Source organism: Lissotriton vulgaris, chromosome 2_1 (assembly GCF_964263255.1).
Source record: "Lissotriton vulgaris chromosome 2_1, aLisVul1.2, whole genome shotgun sequence".
Taxonomy (NCBI): domain Eukaryota; kingdom Metazoa; phylum Chordata; class Amphibia; order Caudata; family Salamandridae; genus Lissotriton; species Lissotriton vulgaris.
The window spans coordinates 1,828,630,381-1,828,647,148 of NC_141687.1; the positions used below are offsets into that span (position 1 = coordinate 1,828,630,381).

The following is a 16,768-nucleotide window of genomic DNA, read 5'->3' on the forward strand; positions in this document are numbered from 1 at the left end:
GCGATTAATGTTTTCGGCTTTGATTTATTATTTTTATTTATTAGGAATATTGGTATAGTGCAAACCTATTCCCATGGGCAACGGAGTTCTTCACGTAACACGGAAAATGACATGGTACGCTGTCCAAGGGATAGAGTAGGAACAACTATAACTAACAGCAAACAAAGGATACAGGAGAAATAGAAAGGTAGAGACTATCATATGTAATACTGCAGATAGGATTTGAAGAGCTATGCAGGTGTTGTCCCTTTCTGGTAGTTACATATCACACACTACAAATGCAGAAACCAACTGAGAATTTATTTTGCTCCCACTGTTTTTAGTTTAATGAATTTCAAAACTCTACTTTGATTTTAACCCTTCTCTTTTAAGACATGTATCTACTTTAATGTGATGCTTTGTTCTTTTATGAGGAGGTATCTATGGAGATTAGTGGCTACAAAGATAAGCATCTGAAGTGCATCTGGTTGGTTTTGTGCATGTTGCAGCATGGTGAAAGGGCTCATTGAGGGAGGTAGTTGTCATGCTAGTAAGCTTCTCTGATTCAACAGTAGACATATGCTCTCCTGATGGTTGTTCATTTTTCTGGGTTGGTTTACTTTTGTCTGAGAGCAAACAGAGGGTGGGAATTGTTCTTGGAGTGGTAGCCCATAAAAGAGGCCATCCTGTGAATGATGTCACAAGAGGCCTCAGAGCCCAAGCAGTCATCATGAAACACAGCAACATTCTAGAAGGCCTATTGTTGGGGATTGTTAGAGCTGCAGGATTGGGTAAAACGTGCTGATTTTCTCAATGCTGGGTGGCCCCTTTAATGTGTAAATTAAAGCAGTCATTGAAATAAAAGGGGAGCGAGAGGCAAAAGCAGGTCTGAAGTATACCCTACTACCTCGTATACCCAAATGCAAAGAAACTCACAAAGTAGAGTAAGTAAACATATGTTTGATTTAAAAATCTTACATAAAATACACAAATCATTGTAATACAATTTACAGTAGTAAAATTAAAATCTCATAAGTTCATTAAAATTTTAAATTGCAAACAGTCTTTAGCGAAAGATTCATGACCAGGTTCATATTTGCTCGACAGCAAGGATGAAGGAGGCCGAGGGCATTACCATGGTTGAGGATGTCGCTTGCTCCCTAGATGTACATTCTGGTGAGAAAAATCTGTGTATTTGTGGCCGATTCTTCTTTTGGGTGGTTAACAATGGTGGGTCTTATGGAAGGGCCCAACACGTTGTTTCGATTGGTATCACCTACCACTGATGCCTTAGTAAGTGGCGTTACGCAAGGTGTTACTCACCACTAGGAGTTTCTCCAGTGACATCATTATTTGTTCTTTGATTTTGTTTGGCAGCAGCAGTCAGAAGGACCTCACTAGTATCAAATGATACAGCCCCCCTTGTGAGATCAGATATGATGAAAGATTGATTACAAAGGTGGTGGCGAGGGGCCATGTTACGGTTGCTTGTAAGATTTGTTGAAGGTGGCCTCTGAGGAGCTATTACTGTATCCGTTATTCTGTCACCAACTGTAACTGAGTAAAGTGTGTCACCCTTTAATTGGAGAAAACAGCCCTTTCAGATGTCGACTGATTTCAGAGGTGTAAGGTGCCGTATGTCATGCCTTCCAAATTGGGCGGTTGGGGTTCCTGGCGATTTACCAGACAGGTTAGAACCAGAAGAAGGGGAATAATTTCAAGTGTTAAAGCGACATAACTTCTCAGGCAGGTTATATATATTTTAATCTTTTTAATGAACTATACCAGCTCCATTAAAGTACACATCAGAGAGCAGTGGAAGTGCATTGGTACAGTTACATCACACGAATGTAAGAGTCACTTGGCGAGATCCATGTTGGCCTACCCCCACAGCATACCCCTTACGGCAGGTTTTATTTTTAAACAATTGGGTATACCAGCTGTTTTTAAACAGTTGCTGGCTCACTATGGGTTTATCGAAGTACGACTGTTTGTTCCCTTTGAGGTTTTGCTTGATTTTTTTAGCTTCTCTTTACAAATATTTGATCTTGGGTTGTGGTGATTAGAGATAAAGTTGGCTATCGAAGATGAGACTGGATTTGTATCTATGCCTTTAACAGAAAAAGTGACTGAAGATTCCAGATGGTCCTGAAGCAAATTATTTTTTGATGTTTTTAGATGCTTGCTCGGTGGGGGTTTGCAAATTTACGTTGCCTCTGCATTTTGCATTTGTGCAAGCTCATTTTTGGTGTCAGGTTTGTGAGCCAATTTCCAGGGTCGATGCCAGTAAAGTTTGTACAATGTAATCACCAGGAGCCTATCCCTAGGTGCGTTAAAGGTTTTCCAGTAACTTGGCTAAGGCCATTTTGTAAGAGTGCCCTTCTGGCCTGCCAGGCGTAACAAATTAGACTAAAAACAGAAGGTCACTTTAAGAGGGGCATGGGCCTGCGAGGATTGCAGTTGGAAGAAATATAGTACAACCAACAGGAGCATAGAAGATAATAAATGCACAAGAAACTTTAAATGACAAAAGCGAAGATTTCAAGAGACATATCTCCTTCCTAGAGACCTTGCCACTACTACTGTTGCCACGACAGTACTTTTAGGATGTAGTTGTAGGCTATGTGAGAACTCTAAATAGAAAGAGTCTTAACCTATAGTATGTGCCCGAAGACGAATTAATGTCCTTTGTTTTTCAGGTGTCCTTTTTGACCTCTACTTCCTGGAAACGAGCATAGTGCTGGGTGTGATGTGACAGATTTGGCAGAAAACTACTGGCTAAGAGAGCAAGGTCTGACAAAACAGCAAGAACAGTCCAGTTAAAACCAGCAAAAGCCAGTTAAAACCAGACAACCTGCCTGTCTGGCTCCCACGCTCCTGAGAGTGCTGAAAGTGCTCTGTGGTACACTCTGTCCTCTCTGGCTCCCCAGGGAGGAGACACAGTAACTGCAAATCTGTGGAGTGTTAAAGGGAGCTCAGATTTTGGGGTCCTCTTCAACAGGCGAGCACACGCCTGGATGAGCTGGCATTCCTGAATTCAGGGATTAAATTAGAGGCTACAGGAGATGCCTCAGGAGACACTGTACACCTCAGAATAGGCCCATCTGAGTCTCATGCTTTATCATCCAGACTTACTCAACAGTTGTTTGGATGGGCTTCAGCAACACAAGCTCCTTCTGGAGATCTTTTTGTTTCTGGGTTTGGAAAAAAGCACAGGGATACAGATAATGAAAAGTTAATATAACTACTCAAGAGGTCCACCATGAGGACTCTTTATCCAGGCTGCCTATTGTAATAATTAAAATAATAATCACAGCAGTAAGTTTGGGGATATTAATTCATCCCCTGAGCAACATGTTTCAGCCACTGTCTTAAAACCGCGCTGTGGGGAGGTGAAAAAGGATCTCATGGTCTCTTGCCACTTTATTTATGTAGCTGTTCATGTCTGCTAGTGTATCTGGCTGGAACATATTTTCTGAGAACTGTTTTTTGAGAACAAAATCTAGTTTTGGGCCTATCTGTGCAGTCATCTCCATTCTAGATAATTGTACCGGTCTCGGAAAGAAGACAGTCGCAGGTAGCATTGTTACAGTGTGGTAAGGGTCAACGTAAATGGTGTGCACAGGAGGCATGTTAATTGCAATAGGGTTTTTCATACTTTGGCCCACGAGTAAGCGGCGCCTTTCGTAAGGGTGGTGAGAAATGCGGATATTTGCCCCTCACTTGAAGTGTCAACAGAGCTGTGTGCCTTCAACGAATTTCCTGGCTTGCAAGATTACAAAACTATCACAGCAATTCCTACTTTTTAGAAGTTTGTGTGTATGCTTTTGTGCTAATAGGAAAGGGGACATGCCCTGAATTACAGTGTATAATTAATCTATTTTTGGGGTGTTATTTTAGGAGTCTCAGCCACATGACAACCCTTTGGAGCATCATGTGTTGTAAAGGCAATTGTCCATACTCTGCCCATAAACGATCCTGCAGAAATGGGGTCTAAGATGGACCCCCAGCTCCTTCTAATAGTGTATATTGTTATAAAACTCCTCACTGATTTCCAATATACTTAAAAATGACTGGTACCAGATCCCAGTTAAGTACAACAAAACAAAATTAACCACTAATACATTGTAAACTAAAAAGCGAAATGTCCATTAGCCCATACACAATAAGTGTTATCATCAAACTCAATAGTGTAGATTTCATCAAACTCAAAAGGATGAAGGCTGAGTAGGGTTTCGAGGAGGCGGCGTTAGAGCACTGTACCAGTTTAGAATCCTAAGATTAGCCTACATGCCTTAACCAGGCGGGAGGGCTGGCCCGGAGTCAGTACTGTGTCAGGTTTAAATTTCTGACAGATGTTTAGTACAGACTTGAGCCTCTGCAAGGCCGGTTGGCTTTGGGAGATTCAGTTGCACACCCAGTTGCTGTGCCTCATGACGCGAGATGATCGGGGCAGTAACGCTGTGATACATAGTTTGCAAAGCACATAATTCACTAGTCTCTTGGGTCTTGGTACTCTAGGCTTTCTTGGGTATACTGAGATCTGCAGCTGGAGCAGGAGGCTCTCTGTGGGAAGCTGGACATTCAGCCTTCCTCTTTCCAGAGTTTCTGTGTTTGATGGGATTTATAGGGCACGATTTTCTAGGTCATGGACCATTAACCGATCTAGATGTTCTAAACCCTTACCTGGAATAACAGGAAATTCCGGTGCACACAACACAGTTTGCCACAGCCACGGGTACGTAGTACTGATGGTAGCTGCTGTTCAGCCATCGGTCTGGAAATACATAGGCAGAGTAGGCAATGGCTGAGCCTGTGGATGAAATAATGTCATTATGAAGCAGGTTAGTCCCAAAAATACATGCCCACCCACAAGCAGAAAAAAAGAATCTCCCCTTGCCCCTTCTCACCCCATCCCCCTAGAATCCATGCGTCTCCTGCTCACAATCCAGTTGCTCCCAGACAGACAGATTAACCGCTAGAAGATTCCAGTCAACTGCGCAGAATTAAATTGAAACCAGAAATATGCCAGCCACACAAGGGACATCAGTCCACCTCCCCAAAACATCCTGAAGCATCTAGTCAGCTTCTGGGCTAAACTCTGTTGTATCTGTGCCTCCCCCAATAGCATCTCCTGCCTTCAACATCTACCTCTTTCATCTCATCAGATGTCACCCCTGGTGAGGTTGGAATTACTTTAGACTCCCCAGCAGACCCATATGTTGAGGAGTATAGGCTTCCTTGCTAGTATGTTGCACATGGGCTGTTCGAGCCTACGTTATGACAGCATCCAGCATCCCCAACGCAATGAAGTTGTTGCCCAGAAGACGAAACAAAGGGTCTTTAACACCCACTCACACAAACTCAATTTTGTCACTCCCCTTTAAGGTCCTGCATGGAAGGAGAATCTTCCAGAGCAGTCATTAAAGGTCCTCTGACAGAACCCACATTGCTCTTTCCAAAATCTTGTCTGCCTAGATCGCCAGTGTCTGATCACTTAAGAGATTAGTTCAGGGTCTCCTGCAAGTCAGTACCCCTCTTGCCATCCATGTATGCCTTGTCTGGTACTGTTCGGTGCATTTCAGGACACCACAGCAGCCCCAGACACGCCATCGGATTGTGGTATGATGTCACAGGACAATTATTTGTACACCTTTGACCACATTCCAAATTGTCACACAGTTATTTGTCCGGAGGTAAATCCCTAACTGTACCTCACTATTTTTACCATAGACGATATTATTGCGCAATCCCAGGTTTCCTATGTTGGAATCAATGATAATGTGCATAATCGGAGATACAGCCTAATCTTCACACTGTACCTCCTTAAAAACAGTTTTCCTAGCACACATTTTGCCAGATGTAACCTGGTGACTTTTAAAGGTGAAAACATAACGGGTATGCACAATTACCGCACCTTTATTATTCACAAATCAGTTCAAACTTTAATTTACCAACCAGCTCGGAATGAGGCCCTAGATGTATTCCAGGGCACGTAGAAAACTCCCAGTGTGTCTTGTCTGCACAATTGTATCAGCCACCTTGTTGCTCTGTATTATCCTCTTTGTGCCCTGCAAGATTCCCATCCCCTGGCTTTGAGGTGATACACTGTGAGGGTGCATACAATTAGGGGAGTAGTCAGAGCTGCAGGAACCCTGGAGCAGGGGAAGCGTTCAAGATGTTGTGATATTATTATGCCTGGGCAGGGGGAGGACATGGGGGTGAGGGGGAAATCAGCAGATGTGCCACCTGACCACCTTCACCTGCCTCTGCCTCATTTAGAGAACAGAGGACAGGCTGAGTTCATGATGGCGAAGACACCAGCAGCAGCTTCACCTGGAGGAAAACCTTCTCCACGGACCTGATGCTACTGAAAATGGCACCCAAGAGGGATCTTAATCAATGTCGCCCAAACCGAGGTGGCATGGTGAACAAAGAAATTATTGCTTTTGATGCTACCCCGTCCGAGTGCCTGTGTTTAGTCAAATAAATTGCAAGCATTCCTCCCATCATCTTTTGTGTGAGATTCGCAATGCTGCTATGCAATGGCAAGTCTGCCGTAATTTACCATTTTCTGCCCTAACGATACAGCAAAAAAATTATACATATCAGGATTTATAGATGGCGTACATTTTGTATATTTTACTTGCAGCTTAGACCCCAACAGCCTATAGGATTATCTGCCTTTACTACGAAAGCAGTACTGTGGACAGGTAGCCAAAGTGTGAGACTCTTTATCATAAAGTTCTCTGTTTCTTGAATATAGGCACTAGCTTTCTCCATGTTCACCTGCTCCATTTCAACTTGTCACACTGAATAACATGCTTTTCCTCAGCCAACTTCTCTTGTCCCACTCCTCTCTCTGTTTTATCTGTCAAGCTGCAGTGTCCGAGGACAAGTAGATCACAGCACTGGGGCCGGCTGACTAGCTAGAGCCTCAGGTGTACCAGGGGAGGGTCTCTTTCAGGAAGGTTTGCCCCCTTTCTTCACAGTCTGACACTCGAACTGGTAGGTTAACCCTGCCGGTGCGAGATGCCTAGCTCTGCACCCCTCCTTCAGTGACTACCTTCACAACCTCATCAATGTCCACAATATTATCCATTTGTAATTCTCAAAGAAGAAACAGATTAACTTTTCTGAACTACATTAACGTTTTCCTCGGGTCTAAAAACTGGGATTCGCATTGCCGTGAGTGAAACATATTTTGTCCTAGGTTGACCTGTCGACAGTTACTGTGAGTTTGTAGTAAGTGTCTGCCTGGATTCTCTAATAGTAGAGATGGATGCCAGTGACTGCTGGTCTCCTGAAGAGTGAACTCTCGCCTTCGATTGTCTCTGTTGTGGCTAGGTTGGGTTGGTTCCTCCCCTGTGGTTCAATGATGTTTGTGGTCCTCCTCAGATCATAGGAAAAGCTTCCTTTGTTTCTGTGCTCCTGTGACGTTCACACACAGCCGGCCTCAGGAAGAGTTTGGTGTGAACTGTCTGGCTCTGAAACAGAATTAGCACCCGGCTTCATATGAAAAGGTTTCTGCAGTCTCAGGAGGGGGAAAAGTCTGCAACTCCAGCTTTCACCCTTAAACGCGGGTGCCGAGATAGTCAAAGGAAGCACAGTTCCCATTTCAGGTCGGCCTTAGGCATGTGCAAGCTGTGCACCTGCACAGGGCCACCAAACCCCAGGGGCCACCACACCAATATATATCCTTATATAATAATCCTGTGAGGATGGATACATATTTGCGTGGCGGCCCCTGGCAGGGATTTGCGGCCTCCGGCTCTGTTCCACATCCAAACACCCTGACCCCCCCCTCCCCCACTCTTTACTGGCCTCGGCGCTCCGCGATGCCCGGACCCCCTCTTCTGGGGCCCTTACCTACGCGCCCTGCCCAGGGCCGCCATGAGCCTAGAGCCGCCCCTGCCTATTTGGTGCTGAATCACTGTCCAGCTGCCCCAAAACAATATATACACAGCTCCTTGGCCCACTACAACAGAAAGCCTATGATCTCAACCTTGACCAACGTGACCGATGCCCCTCAGGGTGTGGAATTGCATATACCGTCTCCCTATGTTGGTCCAAGCTGGGACCAAGTTCTGCCTAAAAACAGTTCGGGCAGATTTACAATAAGTGGCGCATCCCTGCATATCAGCAGGGATGTGCCAGTTATTGTGCGTCAGGGCTCCACCACCGTGGACGCGCCGCATTTACAATGCGGCCACCATTTTATTTATTTATTTTTTATTTATAAAGTTTCACATAGCGCAAACTTCATCCCGAGGGATATCAGAGCGCTTTACAATTTGAAGGAAAGGAAGGTAACAGTTCAGTACATGAGTCAAATGGGGAATATACACAGACGGGGCAAAAACAGCACAGATGGTTGACGCATCTGTGCCGTAAAGGCGGCGCATAGCTGGAGTTGCGTCGCAAGCGCGATGCTGCTCCAGCAATGCTCTGAGGGGCCCCATCTTTGAAATGCTGCCTCAATCCTTACGCCTGCTTCAAGCAGGCGCAGGGTTTTGACGTAGCATGGGCTCAAAAGTGACTGAGTGAAATCTTGTAGATGTCACTTAGCCACTTTTAGGAGGCGTTCCTGCACCAGAACGCCCCCCCTGCGCGGGAACGCCTACTTCTGGCGCAGGGCTTTACAATGTGACGCATCTCCCAGATGCGTCACGTTGTAAATACCCCGCACCATGGTGCCTATTTTGCGCTGCCATGTCACATAAGTGACGCAATGGCGGCATAAAAGAGGTGCAAGGGGATTGTAAATCTGCACCTTCCTGTATGCTGCAGGCTGCCCGAGTGAAGGACGAATGAAAGTAGGGAAGACGGCTGCCATGGCCCACTCAGCAGTCTATTGCAAGTGCCCAGCCTGGGAGCAGTGGTCAGCCTTGTGGTATTACTCTCCTGAACCACCCTGACGCATCCTCTCAACTCGCCCCCGTCGCTGCTGGCTGTGAAGCCTGTGGCAGGGATTCTTGAGGGGGTATCCAAACACAACCCTGTTTTTTTTTTTCTTTTTAGTCACAAGCTGCGGTTCCTGTTTAATAGTGGGATCAATCAATCAGTCATTTGTTAAGTGCATTACATACCCGCGAGGGTCTCAAGGCGCTAGGGGGGTGGGGGCCGCTACTGATCGAACAGCAAGGTCTTTAGTATCCTCCTGAAGGTCAGCAGGTCTTGGGTCGGTCGTAGGCCCAGTGGGAGGGTGTTCCATGTTTGGCGGCGAGGTGGGAGAAGGATCTCCCGCGGGTGGTTGTTCTTCGGATGCGCGAGACGGCAGCGAGTGAGGTCGGCGGAGCGTAGCTGGCGGTTGGGGGTGTAGAAGGAGAGCCGTCTGTTGTGGTAGGCTGGGCCGGTCTTGTGGAGTGCCTTGTGTGCGTGGATGAGGAGCTTGAAGGATATCCTCTTGTTGACGGGGAGCCAGTGCACGTTTCTCAGGTGGGGGGTGATGTGGCCGTGTTGTGGTACATTGAGGATCAGTCGTGCCGAGGCGTTTTGGATGCAATGTATTCGATTGATGAGCTTGGTCATTGAGAGCGTTGAGTCGAGGATGATTCTCAGGTTGCGTGCGTGGTTGGTGGGGGTTGGGGCTGCCCCCAGTGCCGTTGGCCACCAGGAGTCGTCCCAGGCTGACTGGTTAGAGCCGAGAATGAGGACCTCTGTCTTGTCAGAGTTCAGCTTCAGGCGGCGGATCTTCATCCAGTCGGCGACGGCCTTCATTCCTTCATGGAGGTTGGCTTTGGCGGTGATGGGGTCCTTGGTGAGGGAGAGGATCAGTTGAGTGTTGTCGGCATGGGAGATTATGTTGAGGTTGTGCTGTTGGGTGACGTGTGCGAGCGGGCCATGTAAATGTTGAACAGTGTCGGGCTGAGGGAGGATCATTGGGGTATGCCGCAGATGATCTCGGAGGCTTCAGAACAGAACGGGGGAGGCGGACTTTCTGGGTTCTGCCGGAGAGGAAGGAGGTGGTCTATTCCAGTGCCTTGTCTCAGATCCCTGCGGTGTGGAGGTGTGCGCATAGTGTGTGGTGAGGTCTATGAGGATGAGTGTTGCAGTCTCCCCTTTGTCTAGCAGGGTCCTGATGTAGTCTGTGGCGGCGATGAGGGCGGTCTCGGTGCTGTGGATGCTGCAGAACCCTGACTGGGAAGGGTCCAGGATTCTGTTCTCTTCGAGGTATCAGGTTAACTGTCTTAACGATTTTCTCTATGACCTTGGCCGGAAGGGGAGCAGAGAGAAGGGTTGGATGTTCTTGAGGTCTCTTGGGTCTGCCTTGGGTTTTTTGAGTAGGGCGTTGATCTCTGCGTGTTTCCAGCTCTCTGGGAAGGTTGTGGTCTCAAGGGGGAGATCGATGACATTGCGTAGGTGGGGTGCGATGGAGCTGCTTGCTTTGTTGAAGACGTGGTGCGGAAATGGGTCTGACGGAGAGCCGGAGTGGATTATGCTCATGGTCTTGATGGTGTCATCGATGCTCACGCTGGCCCAGGCTAGCAAGGGGACATGGTCGATGGTGTGCGGAGGGTCTGTTGTGCTGCTGTCTGTTGGGGCTGTCTGGGTGTTGAAGCTGTTGTGGATGTCTGCTATCTTGCGGTTGAAGAAGGTGGAGAGGGAGTTGCACAGGGCTTGCGACGGCAGGATGTCGTTGGGGTTGGAGAGTTCCTTAATGATGTTGAAGAGCTCCTTGCTGTCATGTGCGCTGTCGAGGCGGTCTTTGAAGGAGGTCTTCTTGGCAGCCCTGATGAGGTGGTGGTGGTTGCGGACAGCGTCCTTGTGTGCTGCGTGGCTGCTCGGAGTTTGTTCACTGTGCCAATTCTTCTCTAGTTTCCGGCAGGCTTGCTTGGAATCTAGGAGTTCTGGGGTGAACCACCTGGCCCTCTTGCTGGTGTCTCTGTGGGGAGGTTTGTTCAGCAGGGGAGGGTGTTGGCGGAGTCCTCGATCTAGCGTCTGAGGCTGTGGGGAGCGTCGTCGGTGTTGGGGATCGAAATGTTCCTGATCAGCAACCAGTTTGCTGCGACCCCTAGTATCCTAAGGCATGAACATATTTGGACCCCCACCAGCCCTTCTTGAGGCACGACATATTAAGATCTAATTTCCTGTCGAGCTTCAGTAACATCCAACAGTGACTCGCCAGTCTAAAGATACTGGTTCCTTTTATTTCTTCTGTCGGTCTAGCTCTTACTCACCATGACCTGAAGGAGGCTTCAGAAAAGGAAATACTTCGTAAAAACATGGGCTGAGGATATTCAGTTAAAAAGCCAGTGCCCCCACATTAACTTCTAGTACCAAGACCTTTGCCAAGTGCTCAGGAAACTAACCGCATGGACTTGTGGTGCAGTGTAGACCAAACAAACATACCATTGTGTATGGGGTCCTACTGCAGGGACTATATTAGGCACTTCCTGTTTTCACCACAGTTTTGCTTTAACTGCTCTTATTTAATACGCCTGTATTAAAGACATAGGGCTTGATGTACTAACATTAAGAATAAGAATTTCCTAATCGCGATTCTCTCTGAATCGCAATTAAGAAGTCTGTATTCCTAATGCATGAAAGGGATTCCTAGTGGGTCGCAAATATACCAAACTCATTTATATTAATATAGTAGGTCACAATTTGCGACCCATTAGGAATTACTGACATCACAGGGGTCCCTTTCTCTCAATGCCACTGGATTCAAGCTAGCCTGGTTGATGAGGGGTAATGCCCCGAAACTGGTCCCAGGATGCTTGTTTCTAGTCCAAGGAGGACTGCTCCCAGACAGGGTCAAGACTGATTTGCATATGGCTGGTTACAAATTGGAATGGCATTGTGAGCAAAAAAACAATGGACTAAACCCATATCTGTGACTGGGAGTGAGTGAGTGAAAGAAAAGTTTCAGCACTCTATCCATCATCGTGTTGTGTTTGCTGTCACAGGGATGGTGGCCTGCTGAGGTCAGCAGGCCACCACGTCTGTGATCGCTTTTAAATGAAGCAATTCTTTTTTTTTTTTAATTCAGTCCGTTTTCCTTAAAGGAAAATTGGAAATATTTAAAAGGAAGAAATGAAACTTTGCAGTTTCATTTTTTAAGACTAAGCAGTGCTCCACGGAATACATTCTCAAAGGGGAAAAGATCCCCTGTCCCTTTTGCGAATGGGTTGCCACTTCTTTTAAACTGGTGATAAAGTTTTACTGTTTTGCAACCCGAATTAGGTCGCAAAGCAGTAATACATACCTTACTGATTTGGTATTAGGAAGAGACGCCCTTAACATGCCCTTTCCTAATACCGAATTTGTATGTATTTACAATTACAAACAGCGATTCGGTTGCATGTTACCGAATCGCAATTTGGGATTGATACATATCAAAAAGCATTTTTCTGTTCACAAACAGTTTGCGACCGGAAAAATGCTTGATACATCTAGCCCATAGTCTTTATAAAAATTAATAAGTAAAAAAAACGTACTTTGGATTATAACCGTTGCCATGAGTTGTATTTGAACCTAAACCACTTCCTGGTGTAACCGGTTACTGCTTGAACACAACTATCCTCGTAAAAGTAATAATAGATTCTTGGCTAGTGCATGTAAACAATAATACTGTGGGCCATGGGTCAATGATCAGAAGTGCCAGAGTTAACACTGATACAGCCCACTAGTAACATCAGTCCAAGGACTATTAGAACATTGGAATGTTGGGAGCTCCATTGAAAACAATGGCGTTCTCCGGGCTTCCAATGGCCGATAGAAGCTCCAACATTCCAATGTTGGAGTTCACAGCTGTTGCTGTGAACAAAGGCCTCATGGAGCATGGGGGGATTTTAATCCCCTCAGGCCTCCCGCCACCCCCCTGAGGCCTTTGTTTTATTTGTTAGAACATTCTGCCCTCTAGTGGCTGAATGTTCTAATACAGTTATAGCCCTCTGTTGCTTGGCTATACCCAGCGGCGGTTAAGCTCGATGAGGCGGGGTGGGGTGAAGACAACAGATGAGGAAATAGGTAAAATTAAATAAATAAATATAATCCTATTCCGTTGTCTGTTGACTCCCTCCCCCTACCTGCACCAGCTGTGGGAAGATAGAATCTGACTACATGGTTACCCCCATTTTTTTCATCGTGTTTTGCTGGTTTTTGACTAGTCTGACTGGGAACCTGCTAATCAGGACCCCCGTTTATCTGCTTTCTTCCTAAATTGGTTATGTATGTACTATAGGTACACTACAGATTGGATACTGAGGTACCCTTATCAGTCCCTAGTATATGGTACCCCATGTACCCAGGGCATATGTACCCCAGATGCCTCCCATGGGCTGAAGCATGTATTATGCCACCCACGAGAGGCCACTCAAAAAGACACAATAGGCCTACTACTGCAGACTGTGTAAGACGGTGCTTGCACCACTTACTGAGATTTAGGTTTACTATATCTATCTAAATCACTACACTTAAATCTCTATCCGTCACCCCTATGGCAGGCCTTATCAATCCGGAAGGCAGGGTGCTGGGTTTTATGTGAGAAGGTGCCCCTGCATGAGCAGAGACCCTCTGCAGCCTTCGGAGACCATTCTCCGGGGTGGTCTGTGATGCAGCCAGACATATATGTTTAACACCTTGGCTGCTAAGGGTTTTCCCTCTGGGTGCTGCTGTTTACAAAATCCCATTATTCATGACAATGTCAACTCGTCATAAGCACAGGGCAGGTAAAACCCATGACGAGTTGACCTTGTCATTAGCATGGAAGGGGTTAAGAGCATTATAACCTTGTGGTAAATACTAACTTTAAAACGGCTGCCTAGAAACAGGTCGTGTTTGGTGTCAAACACCTTGGAATCATACCTCCACACCAGTATCTGCTGTGAGGGGTATGATTGCACCCTTCTAGAAACACTACTGTGGGTCACCGGTCTACCCGGTACCAGCTTTCTCGACCTGGGCAGCACAAAATGGATGCTGCCAGCCAGAGACTCGATTCTGCTCTCCTGCTGCTGAGCCAAGCTCGAGCAGAGGAAGGCATGCCAATAGGTATCCTGTCACAGGGAGGTGTGACCACCTCCCAGACAGGGTTTAGTGTATTGGGGCTGGGTGGGTGCACTCTGAGAGGGCCAGAAAGTGTGCACTGGGGGCACATTTGGTGTTGTAATATTCCAAGAAATGTAGACAGGAATTGGTTTATAAAGTTGAACTTTATTCCTCTTAAAGAATCTCATCCACCAGTCAAGCAGAACAATCTTAACTGAACTCCAATCTTCTAATAAATCAAAGGATGTTATGACATGTTAACATTCTATACATAGAAACATAAAATACCTAGAATGGTTACAAGAAGAACCATAGAGACTAAGAATAGGAAAGCATATGTACAGGACATCACACATCTTCCTCCACATAGAAAGATAAACAAAACTAGATATCAATACAATATATAGAGTAATTCTTAACACACAATTAAATATAGTCTTAGGTACTTGGGTGGAAGAGATGTTCTGGAAGAACGAAAAATAGCACGTACCGGCAACCAAGTCCAAAGTCAATTCTTATTAACAGTTTCTCCAAGGTTAGTTTCAAACTTTAGTTATAGAAAGAAAGCTGATGAAAAAATGACAGTATGATTACCAAGATAAGATGGGCTCACCAATGCGATTACTTAATTGCAATCCTATAGATCTTGATCACCATCTTTTCCTTGCTTCGTATTTTTCATTCTTTAACCCGTTCCGTGCTGGCAGCACTACCTCCCCAGTGCTGCCGCCGGCTAATATCAGACGCGGCCCCGCCCGTTTTGTGGAAGTGCCGCTCTTCCACAAAATCGCGGCAGTCGTTAAGGCGTTAATCTTCATCAGTTGCTTTCTTTTGATTTTCATGTGTTGAGATTCTCCAAGTCTGCGACTACGCCAGTGTAATATTCCAAGAAATGTAGACAGGAATTGGTTTATAAACTTGAAGTTTATTCCACTTGAAGAATCTCATCCACCAGTCAAGCAGAACAATCTTAACTGAACTCCAATCTTCTAACAAATCAAAGGATGCTATCACATGTTAACATTCTATACATAGAAACATAAGATACCTAGAATGGTTACAAGAAGAACCATAGAGACTAAGAATAGGAAAGCATATGTACAGGATATCAGAGGTGTCCCTGTTCATAGTCCTGCTCAAACCAGTTCTGGGAGCCATTGGCTCCTGCTCTAGCACAAAACTGGACAAAGGACATGGGTGTAGCCACCTCTCTGTCCTGCCCCTCCCCTAGGAGGGTCCACAGAATCCATCCAACCCCTTCCCATGGGTATAAACTGGGTTACCCGACTACAGGACTTTAGATTTTACCTGGACAAGATTCTGCTAAGAAGAAACCAAGTACTTCGACTGCCTGCAGAATGCTGGAGGACTGAAGAATCTCCCTTGGAGTACAGAAGTTACTCCCCTGCAAAAGCAGGCACCTAAAAGCATTTGAGCAGTTTGCTTCTCCCAAGCTCCCGAGGACTCAGAAGATTTCAGCAACAAATGAGGTGGGTTTCCAAAGGTCCCTGAGGTCGATCTGCCCTCTCAGTGATTCTGAGACCAGTATACCTCGTGGGGACCGTGCAACAATGGCCCCTTCTGCTTTCAGGTTCCTCTCACCTCGAATCCAGGCTTGGATTCCACCGGACACTCTTCACCCTCCTGCCAGCAGTACTTCTTTGCAGCTGTCCATTGAAAACGACGAAGATTTCCGACACCACTTGGCCCCTATGCACTCAGCTCCTCTGGGATAGGTAACACGGGTACCTTGGGACTCACTGGTGGGTTGGTCCTAAAACCTCTTATGTTCCAAAGGGTTTGCTCGAAGTCCTCGTAGAACTATCCTTAAACTGTAACTTTGCAACAGCAACTTTCCCATAGAGTTGTACGGAGCACACAGTCGTGTTTCCTCACTGCACCCGTCCTCCGTGGGCTCCCGGTGTCACTCCTCTGGGTGGTTCCTTGGGGTCCCAGCAATTCTACATGCTCTAGGCACTGCGTCTAGTCAAGCCGTTATTTTTATGCCTTTTTTATTATATGTTTCAGTTTACCCTGGAGCCCGCTGTATAATTTGCTATTTACGAATGTTCTATTCATTCAGTATTAGTAGAGAGTGTTATATAACTACTGTGTGGTTCTCCTTTCATTTAGTCATTTAGGAGGGGATAGTCTGGTAAAACAAGTTGCTTTACATTCCTTCCAGATTCAGCCTGAAGGTTGCTCTCCACAGCTATCACTAGGATAGCGTTCTAAAGGTTATCTTTGACCTCATACATCATAAGGGTTGTGTGGACTGGTACAGGGTGCCAACTTTAATTAGTGGACAGCATATTCCAGACCACCTTCTCACACCAGGCACGATTGGCTATACCACTATTAAAATCTGGCTCCCTTGACGCTGGAGCGGACCTTTAATAGCAGGTAAAGCCCACTATGGTGGGCTATATTAGATCATTGGAACATTGAGAGCTCCGGGGTTATATTGGCTGGTAGGAGCCAATATAAACCCCAACATTGGAATGTTGGAGCCAGGATCTCCAGCATTCCTATGTTTGTCTTTAAACTTCTTTTTTAATTTAGAGCATTCTACCCTAAGTGGGTGGAATGTTCTAATAGCCTTATAGCCCTTCTGCCTCAGGCTAAACCAGTTAATAAGAGGCTCTCTCCTTCGTTATTGGCCCTAAACCTGCAGGTAAGGCTTATAACTCGGGTTCAGGGCCTTAACCAACCGGTATAACCCTCTGCAACAGGCTAGGTTATTTTACACAAGGTTCGAGAACCATGCCCTTTCCAATAAACATAATGCCATATT

General features: G+C 46.1%; 1 protein-coding gene across 5 annotated transcripts in view; it reads right to left on the reverse strand.

Annotated features, from left to right (window-relative positions):
- The window catches only part of PAQR5 (progestin and adipoQ receptor family member 5), a 278,294-nt gene that overhangs the window by 47,661 nt on the left and 213,865 nt on the right, over positions 1-16,768 (reverse strand). For all 5 annotated transcript variants that reach the window (XM_086957946.1, XM_086957949.1, XM_086957948.1 and 2 more), the window contains one exon: positions 4,666-4,792. In XM_086957946.1, coding sequence (XP_086814072.1) covers positions 4,666-4,792 — 127 coding nt within the window. The remainder of the gene's footprint in view (positions 1-4,665; positions 4,793-16,768) is intronic.